Source organism: Gopherus evgoodei, chromosome 1 (genome assembly GCF_007399415.2).
Source record: "Gopherus evgoodei ecotype Sinaloan lineage chromosome 1, rGopEvg1_v1.p, whole genome shotgun sequence".
NCBI lineage: Eukaryota > Metazoa > Chordata > Testudines > Testudinidae > Gopherus > Gopherus evgoodei.
The window spans coordinates 150123168-150138224 of NC_044322.1; the positions used below are offsets into that span (position 1 = coordinate 150123168).

General features: G+C 40.7%; 1 protein-coding gene across 9 annotated transcripts in view; it reads right to left on the reverse strand.

Annotated features, from left to right (window-relative positions):
* DMD (dystrophin) overlaps positions 1-15057 on the reverse strand; it is a 1715077-nt gene that overhangs the window by 1235796 nt on the left and 464224 nt on the right. For all 9 annotated transcript variants that reach the window (XM_030575515.1, XM_030575505.1, XM_030575489.1 and 6 more), the window contains one exon: positions 1903-2144. In XM_030575515.1, the coding sequence (XP_030431375.1) occupies positions 1903-2144 (242 nt within the window). The remainder of the gene's footprint in view (positions 1-1902; positions 2145-15057) is intronic.

Here is a 15057-nt window from a genome sequence, read left to right on the forward strand (position 1 = left end):
GGAAGAAGACAGGGGGAAAGGGAAAATCTCTGTGTTAGATTTACGAAGCCTGACTTTGCATACCCTCTAGGTGAGGGGAGAGAGAGAGATTGATCTCTCGGTACTTGTGTTTCAAGGACTTGAAGCAGGGAATATCCCAGAGTACCCAGGGCAGGGAAATCCGGGAAGAGGTAAAGAGGGGGAAGGGAAGTGGGTTATTTCCCTTTGTAGTGAGACTCAGGGCATCTGAGTCTTGGGGGTTCCCCAGGGAAGGTTTTGGGGAGACCAGAGTGAGCCAGACACTGGAATTTTCTGGCTGGTGGCAGCGATATCAGATCCAAGCTGGTAATTAAGTTTGGAGGTTTCATGCTACCTTCTCATGTTCTGAACTCTAAGGTTCAGATCTGAGTAGGAGAGTTATGACAACATCAAATATTCCTAATTCCAGAAAGAGAAAATGGTCATGGAGAAGAACTGAAGTACTAGTTTACTTAGTTCACTCCAGATTAGGATTGTTCTCTACTGTGTAAATCACCAGTGTTTTGTCCAGTCAAATTCTAATATGCTCAGTGAAGAACTTTAATCTTCACTGCAGAGTGGTCCCCATAAAAAGTCTAATGTAGCAACAGTTACTCATTTGTGGTATCAGATATGAAACTACTTTCTTATACTGAGCATAAGAAATAACTCTGCAATTTGACATGTTATGAAATGGTAACTGTTGATGATGATTCATTTTTTAATCATTTTTTAAAGGTGACTGCTGCAGGTGTCTGTATATGAGTAGAGAAAATATCTTGGTATTGGCTGAGCTTCCTTAGAAAGTAGCAATAGACTCAAGTCGGAAATTTCAGGTCTGCATCCAGATTTTGTGTAAGGATCTCTCCACACTTGTGCCCATGCACAAGAGCTGTCCAAAATCCTAAATCAGCATATCCTTTGTGCTCCCTTCTATGGCCCTATTGGTGCCAGTTGCCAGAAAGAGGTCAGCAGGGCAAGGATAATGATCATGACATGATTTTAGCATCCCAACCTACAGAGTTGGCCAGGACCATAAAAAGGGACAGGCTTCACTGTGATACACTACACACACTGGAATACTGCTTGGGAACTCTTCTTGAGTCAGGCTCAATTACACTTGGGGACTCTAGGATGGCCCAATGGTACATAGGGCATAAACTAACCATATGTTAGCAAAACTGAAATCCTCTAGATGTAGCAGGAGTAGAAGGCGGCTCTATGAAATTCCTTGTATACACATATCAATAAAAATATGTCACTTTAAAATTATGTCACGAACTCATATGTGAAAATGCAACCTTCAGATTGCTACTATCAGTATTTGCCATAAGTATGCATAATATTCTACAATAAGGCCCTTATTCAGCAAAGCACTTAAATGTGTATAAGTGGTCTGCTGCTTTGGGACCTAATTAAGGTGTGCTAAATTTGTATCAAAAGTCCAAGTCCCAGAAGGGCTGCAATTAGAGGACAAACTAGCAAAGTATAATACAACCATTAAATTACCCAAGGAAATCAGCAAAAACAATGAGGAGGAGCTGACTTTTCAAGTCTTAACAGGCACTTATTTTTATTGACCAATGGTCTTAAGATATTGCATAATGTTCTGGTCATACGGCTATAACAGTCCAACATCCAATATCAGTTACAACTACAGTAGGACAAGCATTAGTTATTTGCTGAAAAGAATCGTTTAATTTTAACACCCACACACTCTGTCCTCCTGCCCTTTTACACTCATCATTGCTACCGTTCATGGACCAGGTATTGACAATACCTAGTTTTGAAAGATATAAAGACTATTTTCCACTCTCATAATGAAAAACTGGCAGCCATCATCTGTCAAAATATAGCAATACCCATCAAGCATAATAATGAAATGGTTGGAAAAGAGCCTCTAACCTTGCACTTTTCCAACTGTATTTTTACTGTAGCAGGATCTGCTGCTGGTGTAAGTTGTGCTTTCAGCCAGTTTTCAGCAGTAATTGCTGTCTGCTCCAGTTGCTGCAGCTGGGAGTAGAAGGCAATGATGTTATTTTGGTACTCCAGCCACGTCAGTCTCTCACTCAGCAACTGACAGAATTCAATCCAGCGACTGTTCAACTGCTCTGAGGCTTGTTTGATGTTGTCAGCATTAAGACCCTCTAGAAAGAAAGGAAGAAGAAAAAAAACTTCAATACTTATTTATCTTTAAGTCACAAAAAAGAAGCTGGAAAAGAATTTAACAACTCAGTTTCTGTATATAAATGTATGGATGTCATATATTAATGGAGAGAGCATTTAAAATCTATTGTAAATGGCTGGCAAGATATTGCTGTTATTATGGGAATGAATCATAATGGATTATAGTTCCATAATAGGTATTAAGCAGGAAGAGGAGATACAGCACACAGAAATAATTAAAGCTACTATGAGAATTAATAAAATGCCTTAAACTTACATTTTGGAAAACTTTGTCTGGATTGAAATTACATTTTAATATCTAGGGATGGCTTTTCTAAATGTCCAAATGGTTTAGCAGCAAAAGTCCAATTTAAAGTTTATGAGATTTAGGCTCCTAAGTAACTGCGTATTTAAAAAAGGCATGCTTAGCATCTGTATTACATTCTACACGTAAATTCAGCACTCAACATTATTGAAACAAGGCATATTAAGCAAAAACACTTTAGCAATTGCAATAAAGTTACTTGGAGCACTGATGAGGAAAAAGAGCTCAGCCCTGGGATTCACACTGAACAAAACAGGAATCAAAAGTAAAATGAAGGGATTTTCCCTAGCACAATTTATAATTACTATGAAATTTGGCACTGTAGGCATCAATTCAAAACTATTCAGAGTAATATCATTAATTTGAGTAGCTCATATTTACTATAGATATCAGGAGGCTGTAATATCAGATACTATACAGATATTAGATGGAGAAAAGCCCTAATGTGAACAGTCATATTACTTCCTGCTGGCATGATTTATATTATAATATAGAAATACTACAGATAATGAATTCAGAGTTAATCAAATTGTAGTACCAATGAGCTTGAGAGTACATCTTTAATAACAACCTCACCACTAATCCTACAGGCCAACTCTGCAGAAACAAAAGCCTTCAGCTCATCAAAATCATAAAATGACTTTTTTTTTCCCTGATCTTTCCTAACACAAAGGTTATACATCAATAAGACAGAAGCCTCAAACCTAAACTTCGATGTAACTATCTCTCTCAAAGCAATAGTTTGTTTCTCCAAGCCTGTGTGGGCTTTGGTACATCTGGAGTATGTCAATCTTTTTATTTCAAAGAGAAATATAAGATATTATAATGCTGCATTCTGCCTGTTCCTCCACCCAAAAATTCCCTCATTGTGGTTATGAAATAATTCAGATATCTGAAGGCAAGTATGTAAACTCGTTCATAGAATTTTAAATTGAGATACATTTGTACAGTGCCTAGCATAATGGGGTCCTGAGCCATGGTGAGGGCACCAATCACTATTACAATGCAAATTAATATTCTGTTCTAAAAAGGATTCTGTGTACTCGTGGGAATACACAAAAACACTTTACAAATCTGTTAAAATTTCCTAGGACTTAAACTTTCCTGTTCAACAATGTTTTGGGCCGAATTCTCTGTCATGCTGTTTAGTGCCTGTGTGCAGCTGCCTGGTTCTCAGGCATGCTCTATGCTGGAGCCAACTCTGGGCTGTTGTATTGCATGCCACTTGGAAAGTGGCTGTCCACCAACTGAAAGTAGCTGGAGCACAGCAGTGCCACAGGACATGCCTCTTTCTACTCCTGGTATGCTCCATCTTACCTTACCCCCAAGCAAATGTTGCATGATTTTTAAAAAACAAGCCAGGAGTTATAGGTGTAAGAAGCTGCCATGCAGTCCTACATTGCTTGGTCAGCCTCCAATTCAAAAGTGGTCACTGTGGTTAGATGTTCAGCTGTGTGTATGTTCTCCCTGCGTGCTGTCCCAGCTCTGTATAGACAGTTGGCACAGCTCAAGCTGGCAGACCTCAAGCAAACTGCTCAATGACCACAAGATCCGTTAAGGTACGAAGGCACCCAGCCAGGTTTATTGTCAATGAAGCGCAGTCCTAGCTCCCTGAATCAATGTCTACAGTTATACTAGCACATGTGCCCATGACAATGGACACAGCTTAGTGAATGGTGGGACTTTCCATTGCCCCCTTGGCTGGCCAAAGACACTCCCTCTGAGATAGATCTTTATACACCACTACAAACAAGTTACGTATTTCCCCTGACGTATCTGGGTGCCACACTCTGACGTATTGGGGTGCCACCCATTGCCTTGTACCTCTAGGTTCAATCAAAACATCTCTATCCATCATGCTGTCATCCTGACCTTATACTTAAGATGGGTAAGTGTGTTCCTGTTATCTTTGGGGAATGTGCTGGTATCGGGGTGTTCTGGTATCACCTTTCTAGAATGTGTTTGCATGTATATTCTTGTGTCTGGCACTACTTAGGAATGTGTTTCTGCAGTATCAAACTGTCCTTGCCAGATTCTGTGAACAGGGCCTGCCCTCCTGCTCACAGTTTAACTTGACTATTTTAGCTCAGGCCTCATACTAGGCCTCTGATACAAGGGCTTATGTCTCAGGCTCTCTTCCTACTACAGTCACTGTTGTGGTACAGTCCACTCAGAAACATATGTTACAAGAGAAAGGCTGGTGTTTGGGAGAGGAAGCAGACAGGATTTGGTGTTTGGGTCTGGAAGAAAAGAAAAGTTTGAGGGAGCATGAGGATGGCAAGCTGCACTTTAGGGTATGCCAAACAGTAACTCTGAACATGTTTTCTGTGGGGCACATGAGGGAGAGAAGGCAGGAGAGGTAAATCCATTGAGTACACTTCTGGAACCATGTAACAAGATGCATCAATGTTTTTGACCTGGCATTTTTGGCACTAGTGGGTATGCAACTGCATTTAGCATATGTTAATATTTAATTAGCATATGACTAAGTGCAAGGTGGTAGCATGATCCTGTACATGGAGATTTTTATGAAATGATCAACATATGGACACAAACTCATCAGCAGCAGAAGCAGGTGCACTAATGAGTATAGCAGCAGGTACAAATTTTGCTATTCTCAACTAAATTGAATGGTTTGTTTCAACAATTGGTTCTGTCCTGCCTGTAGATTTGGACATAAATTCTGAGTAGCAATACATTCATAAAATGCCTGAGAACCGTAAAAGAAGGTACAAGGTCCACGACTCTATATCCTTAACTACCCCTGGGCCCAGTGTACACTGCCTGTGATTTCATTTGGGATAAGTAAGAAGATCATATTTAAATACTTACTACTAGCTTTGTCTTCTAACTGCTATGAATTTGACACTGAAGTAGGCTTTCAGGCCAAAGTTATGATTGCATGGGGTCTACAGCCTTGGACTATCTATGGTTCACTGACAGTTTTCTTTCTGGTCATATTTTCTTCTAGGATTGGAGAGTCGTATATTCCAGGCTAGTGTCTGGTTGCAGAAGATCCCTCCCAACGTCTCCTTCCACCTCTTTTCCTTCCCTTGAGTCCCCAAACCCTCTCAACTTGTTTAAACACACTGAAAATTCTCAAGTTAGTAAAGTTCCATTAACTTATGTCCAAACACTATGTTTGATTCATGTTCCCAGACCAGTAAAGAGGTCCTTTGGCTTCTCCTGTGACTTTAGGCAGAGGCGGATTAAGATCTTCTGGTGCCCTAGGCCAGAGAAGTTCCTGCCCCTGTTTGACCCCTTCCATCTGCAGCCCCACCCTTGGCTCCACCGTGTTCTGCCCCTTCGCCTGTGACCCAACACCTGTTCCACCCAAGGCCCCCATTTCATCCACAGCCCCCCATTTACTCCTTTCTGCTGCCCCACTGCGGCCCCAGACTGGAGAAGCTCTGTCCCCTCACCACAGCTCTGAGGTCACAGTGGGGAGTGAGAGCTCCTCCAGCCCTGAGGCCATGGCAAGGAGTGAGAGCTCCTCCTGTCCCAAGGCTGCAGCTGGGATCTGGCACTGGGGCTCTGCCCTGCACCTGCCCTTCCCCCACCCACCCAGTCCTTCTGCCATGGTCCTGGACTTCTGCTGGAGCAGCCATTTTTCCAGGGGCCCCCAATTGGCCAGGGTGGTTTAGGTTGGACGTTAGGAAAAACTTCCTGTCAGAGTGGTTAAAGCACTGGAATAAATTGTGAAGGGAGGTTGTTTAGTCTCCATCACTGGAGATTTTTTAAGAGCAGGTAAGACAATCACCTGTCTTAGATAATGGTTAGTGCTGCCATGACTGCAGGGGACTGGACTAGATGATCTCTCGAGGTCCCTTCCAGTCCTATGATTCTATGAATGGTGTTTTTTCATTTCAGTCTACAAATGTTTAAAACCTTTTCAAACATATTGTTAACATCAATTTCCCTGTTGCTTATTATTTTCTGGGAGTTACATATAAAAAATGTTGATAACCATGTAAAATGAGCAATACAAAACCCATTTAGTGCTAATATGCTAAAATTTCAGGGTTAATGAATCATAATCCTTTCACATTTCATATTCTAAACAACTCCGATATACTCAGTGAATAAATATATTGTACCCAAAGGACATAGATCATTACCTGAGTGCATCCATTAATTTTATTACCTTGGGTACTGTGCATAGCAAATTGTGTTAGAGAATTTTTTATTATATAGTACCTTATATGTAGCAACTATGGGACTGTCATTTAACATGAAGTCTACCTTGTCAAGTTTATTTATCATTATCCATGGATCCAAGATAGAATAATACCATTATACTTTTTTTTTTTAGATCTCACGACTCCTAAGGATATTTGAAATGGCAACGTCAATGAGGCATCCTAATAAACTTCCTCCTTATCACGGTAGCATTAAATGTTGCATCATTACAAACTGATTTTAAAATCATTTTAACACCTCCCATCAGAAGTTCACTGAGTATTCATTTTGATACAGTAGGTGTTTTATCCTAAATCACCATAACAATTAAGAGTCCGCTCAGAAACCCCCACACCCTGCTTCACTCTTTCAATTTGCCAGCAGACTTTTAAGTTGAGAACATTTTAAAGAAAGGGATTGCATGATTTGCTCTTTTGGGGGAGGGTAATGGGACCCTGAAGGTCCTTGCTGTCACTTGGCCAAGGGGAAGCAGAGCAGGACTTCCTGTGGGGTACAGCCAGCACTCAAAAGCAGCTGAGTTTGCCCCAGTAATAGCCAGGTGCAGCAGCAGTAGTGACAGGAGAGGTTCTGCGTGGAGCCTTATGAATTGCTATTTTGGCAGCGTTAACCTCCCTTGTGGAGGCACTCCCAGCCAGAGAAACAACATTCCAATCACCTCCATAGGCATTTCCTTGTCTGAAGAATCAGGTGGGAGTAAAGCACTTTGATGTCTGTAGACACTAGTGATGACAACAGAATGCTTTTTACTCTGGACATTATTTTCTATCTCCTGACTGGCTCTGTGCCCCAACCTATTCCTGCCCCTTTATTGCTATACTCAAACTGCCTATACTCCATCCTCCCTTCCAGTGCTCCTCTTCCCACTACTTCCTTTCCACCACTATTTTGTTCCTATTTTCCAACCTGTCTGCAGTTCCAAAACAACAAAAAAGTAAATAAAGAAAGAAATGAAGCTAAGACATGTGTTCGTCATTACTCTGATCATTTCTCTCTTAAGATGTCTTTGATTTTTGTCTTTTTCATCTTTTAAATTCCTCATCTTCCTCTGTCTGCCCATGAATTCCACCAGTGGTCTAAATCTTAAATAAATATAAATTAACTCGTTGGATGTCTTGTACATGATCTTATAAGAACAGAATATAAATTGTTGTAATCACATCATACTACTGAACAATGTTGGCAAGGAACATATTGTTTATTGGGTACCATAATAGTACTGGGTGTTCCTCAAGTGAGTTGGAGCTTCCATTTTGTTAAGCTTCTAAAAATTAAATAAATTAAACATCTCTTCTTCCAAATCAACCAGATATTTCTCCCCCTTTCCAATAGGCCACAGGCTAACTATCTCTGCAAAATCCAAAAATGTTCTCTAAACACAACTTCCTGCCACTATGATGATATATTTAATGGGAAAGTCGGAAGGTGTCTAAGCATGGCACTCTGTCTACAGAACTCTGGTCATCTGCTCTGTTGAAACCTTGGGCTCTCTGGAGCTTCACCAGAATCTCCTCCAGACTGCATTGTGCGAATAAAATTTGTGAATGACACAACGTTGGGAGGTATTGCCAATATGGAGGAGAACCGGAATATCATACAAGGAGATCTGGATGATCTTATAAACTGGAGTAATAGAAATGGGATGATATTTAATAGTGCAAAGTGCAACATCATACATTTAGGGACTAACAACAAGAATTTTTTTCTGTAAGCTGGGGATTTATCAGTTCGAAGTGACAGAGGAGGTGCAAAATCTGGATGTATTGGTTGATCACAGGATGTCTATGAGCCATAAATGTGATGCAGACATGAAAAAGGCTAACACAATCCTAGGATGCATCAGGTGAGGTATTTCTGGTAGAGATAGTGAAGTGTTAGTACCATTATGCAAGGCACTGGTGAGATCTCATCTGGAATGCTGTGTGCAATTCTGGTCTTCCATGTTTAAGAAAGATGAATTCAAACTGGAACAGGGGCAGACATGGTTGACTAGGATGATCCAAGGAAGGGAAAACCTACTTTATGAGAAGAGACTCAAAGAGCTTGCCTTGTTTAGCCTAACCAAAAGAAGGCTGAGGGGAGATAGGATTGGGCTCTATAAATACATCAAAGGGATAAACACCAGGGAGGGAGAGGATTTATGGGTATATGAAAGTTCCATTAATATCATGCTGAACAGCTGTGAAGGCTGCTCCCTTTTCCAAAAGGGTACTTGCCCCTCTAAAACTGCCAGAAGGGGAGAGTTCCTCATTACACAGACTACCAAGGCATTGTTTTTGCCAGGGTGGAGTCATACTCCTGCCAACAGGACTGTAATGATGCACAGCATGAGGTCAGGAGAACTGAGAGGGACACACTTAGTTACACTGATACACAGCTAGCATGCTCATTGCCAAAGTCCTAGTGGGAAGACACGTTCCTTCCGACAGACTGATATTTGGGAAACCTCATCTGTCTTTAAGGAGCCGCTTCCAACAATAATGCACAATCATTGCTGTTCCTTTAAGCAACAGTGGCAAGTGCCTTCCCTCCAAACAGCATATCATCATAAATAAATGTTAATTATTAATAAAAGAATCAAGCCAGAAGTGAGTTTGGACCTCTTCCTCTCACTGTGACCTCACAACTGGAGTTACAACATCATAATACCAGCCACATGCATGCACCATTTTGAGAGGTAAAGAGGGAACAGAGAATCACAAGTTGCAAGAGGGAAGTTAGAAGAGGGAATTTCAGATGGAAGTGATCATCTGTTTGACACTAGGTGTAGCTGACACCTGGGCTTTGGAACAAAGAGGTAGCTGTGTCTAGATACCAGTTCCTACTGGTTCTCCAACTGAAACCAAAAGTAGACAGCAAAAAAATGCAAATAGAATGGTCACTGGGGCAGTCACGTGCGGTGCTGTTCCTCCCAGCCATGAGGCAAAATAGAAGGAGGAGTTTTTTATATTTTCTTATGTGCACTACATGGACCTGACTCTTGACTCAACCAGGTCCATGTTCACATAGCAAATAGTGCCTTACAAGCCTTGCACAATCCAGGGAAAGTATTCTTCCAGGCCAAATAGATTATTTTAAATACCAATTAAAAGAAAAGAAAAAAGAAAAATCTGCTATAGATTTTTTGTACATGACCAATCATAGAAAAGGTCAGGATAAGGACTCTGTCCCAAGTAGGGTGAAGTTTCATGAGGTTCTGCTTCATAGACTTTCCTCTGCATTGTTCATTGTGCTTAGAAACGAGACCATTAAAATTTGTCTATCCTTTAAATCTATGACAACTTGGCAGGCCAGGGCCATTGCTTGAGACACTGTGCCTACACACTGCTGCTGGGGGGTGACTGTACAACCACCTAGGCTCACTCACATTTGGTTGTCATGGCAACTTAGTATTTTATTCACTTGTGAAGTTAAGTTCTCTGCTGTTTATCATAACAATTAAAGAAACCCTGCAACTTCAAATAGCACCCCATTCAATTTTACACTCCACTCTCTGGTTAATAGTTCCTTACCTAATTTTTAACTTGTTGAAGGTCAGCTGTATTGCAACTGCACTGTCATAAACAGATAGCTAAGGGTTAATGTCTCTTTCACCTGAAGCACCTGACCAGAGGACCAATCAGGAAACCGGATTTTTTCAACTTTGGGTGGAGGGAATTTTGTGTCTGAGGTCTTTGTTTTCTGTCTGCCTGCTTTCTCTGAGCTTTGGAGAAGTAGTTTCTGCTTTCTAATCTTCTGTTTCTAAGTGTAAGGACAAAGAGATCAGATAGTAAGTTATATGGTTTCTTTTCTTTGGTATTTGCATGAATATAAGTGCTGAAGTGCTTTGATTGGTATTCTTTTTGAATAAGGCTGTTTATTCATATTTCTTTTAAGCAATTAACCCTGTATGTGTCACCTTAATACAGAGAGACCATTTGTATGTATTTTTTCTTTCTTTTTTATATAAAGCTTTCTTTTTGAGACCTGTTGGAGTTTTCTTTTCTGGGAAATTTCAGGGAAATTGAGTCTGTACTCACCAGGGAATTGGTGGGAGGAAGAAATCAGGGGGAGATCTGTGTGTGTTGGATTTGCTAGCCTGATTTTGCATTCCCTCTGGGTGAAAAGGAAAGTGCTTTTGTTTCCAGGACTGGGAACGGAGGGGGGGAGTCACTCTGTTTGGATTCACAGAGCTTGTGTCTGTGTATCTCTCCAGGAGCACCTGGGAGGAGGGGGAAGGGAAAAAGGATTATTTCCCTTTGTTGTGAGACTTAAGGGATTTGGGTCTTGGGGTCCCCAGGGAAGGTTTTTCAGGGGGACCAGAGTGCCCCAAAACACTCTAATGTTTTGGGTGGTGGCAGCAAGTACCAGGTCCAAGCTGGTAACTAAGCTTGGAGGTTTTCATGCTAACCCCCATATTTTGGACGCTAAGGTCCAAATCTGGGATTAAAGGTTTGACAGTAGGCCCAAAATTTTGGAAGAGCTATGGATCCACAAGGTAGTGGCAGGTGTGGATACACAGCACTTCTAATAATCAAGCCCTGCCACTTTTGTCTGTAAACCTTTCTCTAACAGCTTCCTCCAGGATACTGCATCTTTGCTTGTACTATTGAAAACCATAGTTAAGAAAACCCTTTTACTATCATTATTGTTTTCCAATATTTAATTTACTGTGTGTAACCACTACATAATAAAGTAACTAATGCACATTAAAGTGAGATACTGGAACAAATACTAAGTTGCAAGCTGTTCATATTTTACTTGTATGAAAATGGTAGTAAAGGAGAAACATAACATTCAACCAGCTTAGGTCCAGAGTCTGCCCACCTTATTTTGATTTCTGCTATCATATTTGACAAATAATTCCATTTAATCAATGGGACACATTAAGATGAATCAGCATAGCAGAATCTGCCCCTAGTTTCTAGTAGAACTGTTTGTAGATTTTATTGCAATGCTGGGAAATATTTAATGTAATGAAGATGACAATTTCTGGTTTTAGTTTGTCAAATTGCACTCAAAAGCATATACCATTGCAATTTTTCTTCAGTGTGTATTTCTCCTGTTTTACAATAAACCCTTCCTCTTTTGCTAGGAAAAAAAATCTAAAAGCTCACAACATATCAGTCAAGTCTGGAAATTAACAGGAAATTTTACAAATTCAATTATCAAAGTATGTGATGGGGCTCCTGCCCCACATGAACATGAGAATGGCCATACTCGGTCAGACCAAAGGTCCATCCAGCCAAGTATCCTGTCTACTGACAGTAACCAATGCCAGGTGCCCCAGAGGGACTGAACCTAACAGGTAATGATCAAGTGATCTCTCTCCTGCCATCCATCTCCACCCTCTGACAAATAGAGGCTAGGGACACCATTCCTTACCCACCCTGGCTAATAGCCATTAATGGACTTAACCTCCATGAATTTATCTAGTTCTCTTTCAAAACCCGTTATAGTCCTAGCCTTCACAACCTCCTCAGGCAAGGAGTTCCAAGGGTTGACTGTGTTCTGTCTGAAGAACTCCCTTTTTTTGTTTTAAACCTGTTGTCCATTAATTTCATTTGTTAGCCCCTAGTTCTTACATTATGGGAACAAGTAAATAACTTTTCCTTATTCACTTTCTCCACGCCACTCACGATTTTATATACCTCTAGCATATCCTCCTCTTAGTCTCCTCTTTTCCAAGATGAGAACTCCTAGTTTCTTTAATCTCTCCTCATATGGGACCCGTTCCAAACCCCTAATCATTATAGCCGCCCTTCTCTGAACCTTTTCTAATGCCAATATATCTTTTTTAAGCTGAGGAGACCACATCTGTATGCAATATTCAAGACTTGGGCATACCATGGATTTATATAGGGGCAATAAGATATGCTCTGTCTTATACTCTATCCCTTTTTGAATGATTCTTAACATCCTGTTTGATTTTTTGACTGCTGCTGCAGACTGTGTGGACATCTTCAGAGAACTGTCCATGATGACTCCAAGATCTCTTTCCTGATTAGTTGTAGCTAAATTAGGCCCCATCATATTGTATGTATAGTTGGGGTTATTTTTTCCAATGTGAATTACTTTATATTTATCCACATTTTATTTCATTTGCCATTTTGTTGCCCAATCACTTAGTTTTGTGAGATCTTCTTCACAGTCTGCTTTGGTCTTAACTATCTTGAGTAGTTTAGTATCATCTGCAAATTTTGTCACCTCACTGTTTACCCCTTTCTGAAGATCATTTATGAATTAGTTGAAGAGGACTGGTCCTAGGACTGTCCCTTATGGAATACTACTAGCTACCCCTCTCCATTCTGAAAATTTACCATTTATTCCTACCCTTTGTTCCCTGTCTTTTAACCAGTTCTCAATCCATGAAAGAATCTTCCCTCTTATCCCATGACAACTTAATTATGTAAGAGCCTTTGGTGAGGGACCTTGTCAAAGGCTTTCTGGAAATCTAAGTACATTATGTCCACTGGATCCCCCTGGTCCATATGTTTGTTGACCCCTTCAAAGAACTCTAATAGATTAGTAGATTTCCCTTTACAGAAACCATGTTGACTTTTGCCCAACAATTTTTGTTCTTCTATGTGTCTGACAATTTTATTCTTTACTATTGTTTCAACTAAATTTGCCTGGTACTGATGTTAGACTTACCGATCTGTATATGCCGGGATAACCTCTAGAGCCTTTTAAAAATATTGGTGTTACATTAGCTATCTTCCAGTCATTGGGTATAGAAGCTGATTTAAAGGACAGGTTACAAACCATAGTTAATAGTTCCGCAATTTCACATTTGAGTTCTTTCAGAACTCTTGGGCGAATGCCATCTGGTCCTGGTGACTACTATTAAGTTTATCAATTAATTCCAAATCTCCTCTAGTGACACATCAATCTGTGACAATTCCTCAGATTTGTCACCTACAAATGCTGGCTCAGGTTTGGGAATCTCCCTAATATCCTCAGCCATGAAGACTTACGCAAATAATTCGTTCAGTTTCTCTACAATGACTTTATGGTCTTTAAGTGCTCCTTTCGTATCTCAATTGTCCAGGGGCCCCACTGGTTGTTAGCAAGCTTCCTGCTTCTGATGTAACTTAAAAACATTTTATTACCTTTTGAGTTATTGGCTAGCTGTTCATCAAAATCCTTTTTGGCTTTTCATATTACATTTTTACACTTAATTTGACAGTGTTTATGCTCCTTTCAATTTACCTCACTAGAATCTGACTTCCACTTTTTAAAAGATGCCTTTTTATCTCTCACTGCTTCTTTTTCATGACTGTTAAGCCACAGTGACTCTTTTTTAGTTCTTTTATTGTGTTTTTTAATTTGGAGTATACATTTAAGTTGGGCCTCTATTATGGTGTCTTTGAAAAGTGTTCATGCAGCTTGCAGGGATTTCACTCTAGTCACTGTACCTTTTAATTTCTGTTTAACTAACCCCATTTTTCCATAGTTCCCTTTTCTGAAATTAAATGCCACAGTGTTGGGCTGTTGAGGTGTTCTTCCCACCACAGGTATGTTAAATGTTGTTATATTATGGTCACTATTTCCAAGCTGTCCTGTTGTAGTTATCTCTTGGGCCAGATCCTGTGGTCCCCTCAGGACTAAATCGAGAATTGTCTCTCCCCTTGGGGCTCTAAGGGGTTAATAGAGCCCTAGGGAAGCAGCCAATCAGAGAAGCGCTGAGGTGAGCAGCAATCAGGGCCAAGCAGATCCATATAAAAAGGAAGCTGCAGAGCAGGGGAGGGTAGCTGTCTGCTGGGAGCCCAGGGAGGAAGGACTGTGTGTCTGGAGGGCTGAGGGAACTGACAGCACCCTGGACAGAGCAGTGCTGCTAGCAGGGACTGGGGGAATGAGAGCGCGCGATCCTGGCTGGCTGCGGGGGTTTGCAGACTGAGGCCCTGCAGCAAGAGAAAAGAAGATGCAGGGATCATGAGGAAGTTGCCAGACAATTGGCTGCAATAGACACTAAAGGAAGCATACTTCAGGTCCTCCAGAAGGGGAGAGCACAGTGTGAGGCATGGCTGGAGGGCTGTGTCACTGCAGAGGATGCTGCTGTCCTTGGAGAGACGGGGGTCCTATAGCAGGAGTGACGGTTGTGAGGCACTACCCGAAATGGGCACACTACCATGCAGAGCTAATTCCCAAGACAACCAGTAGGAGGTGCCAGAGTGGTGAGTCAACTCTATTACAAAGTAGAACATGTTTTTTAAAAAATAAAAAAAAAATCTGAAATTTGGCTAAACCACTACATCTGAATTTTTAAATACCATAAATCTCTTCCAAAATATAATTAGATGTCTGTACACTCTGCTACAATATAAAATATTGCAAAAGCCATATAATCAGATATGATTAATTTTCAAAATGGCTAAGAGAATTTTGACTAT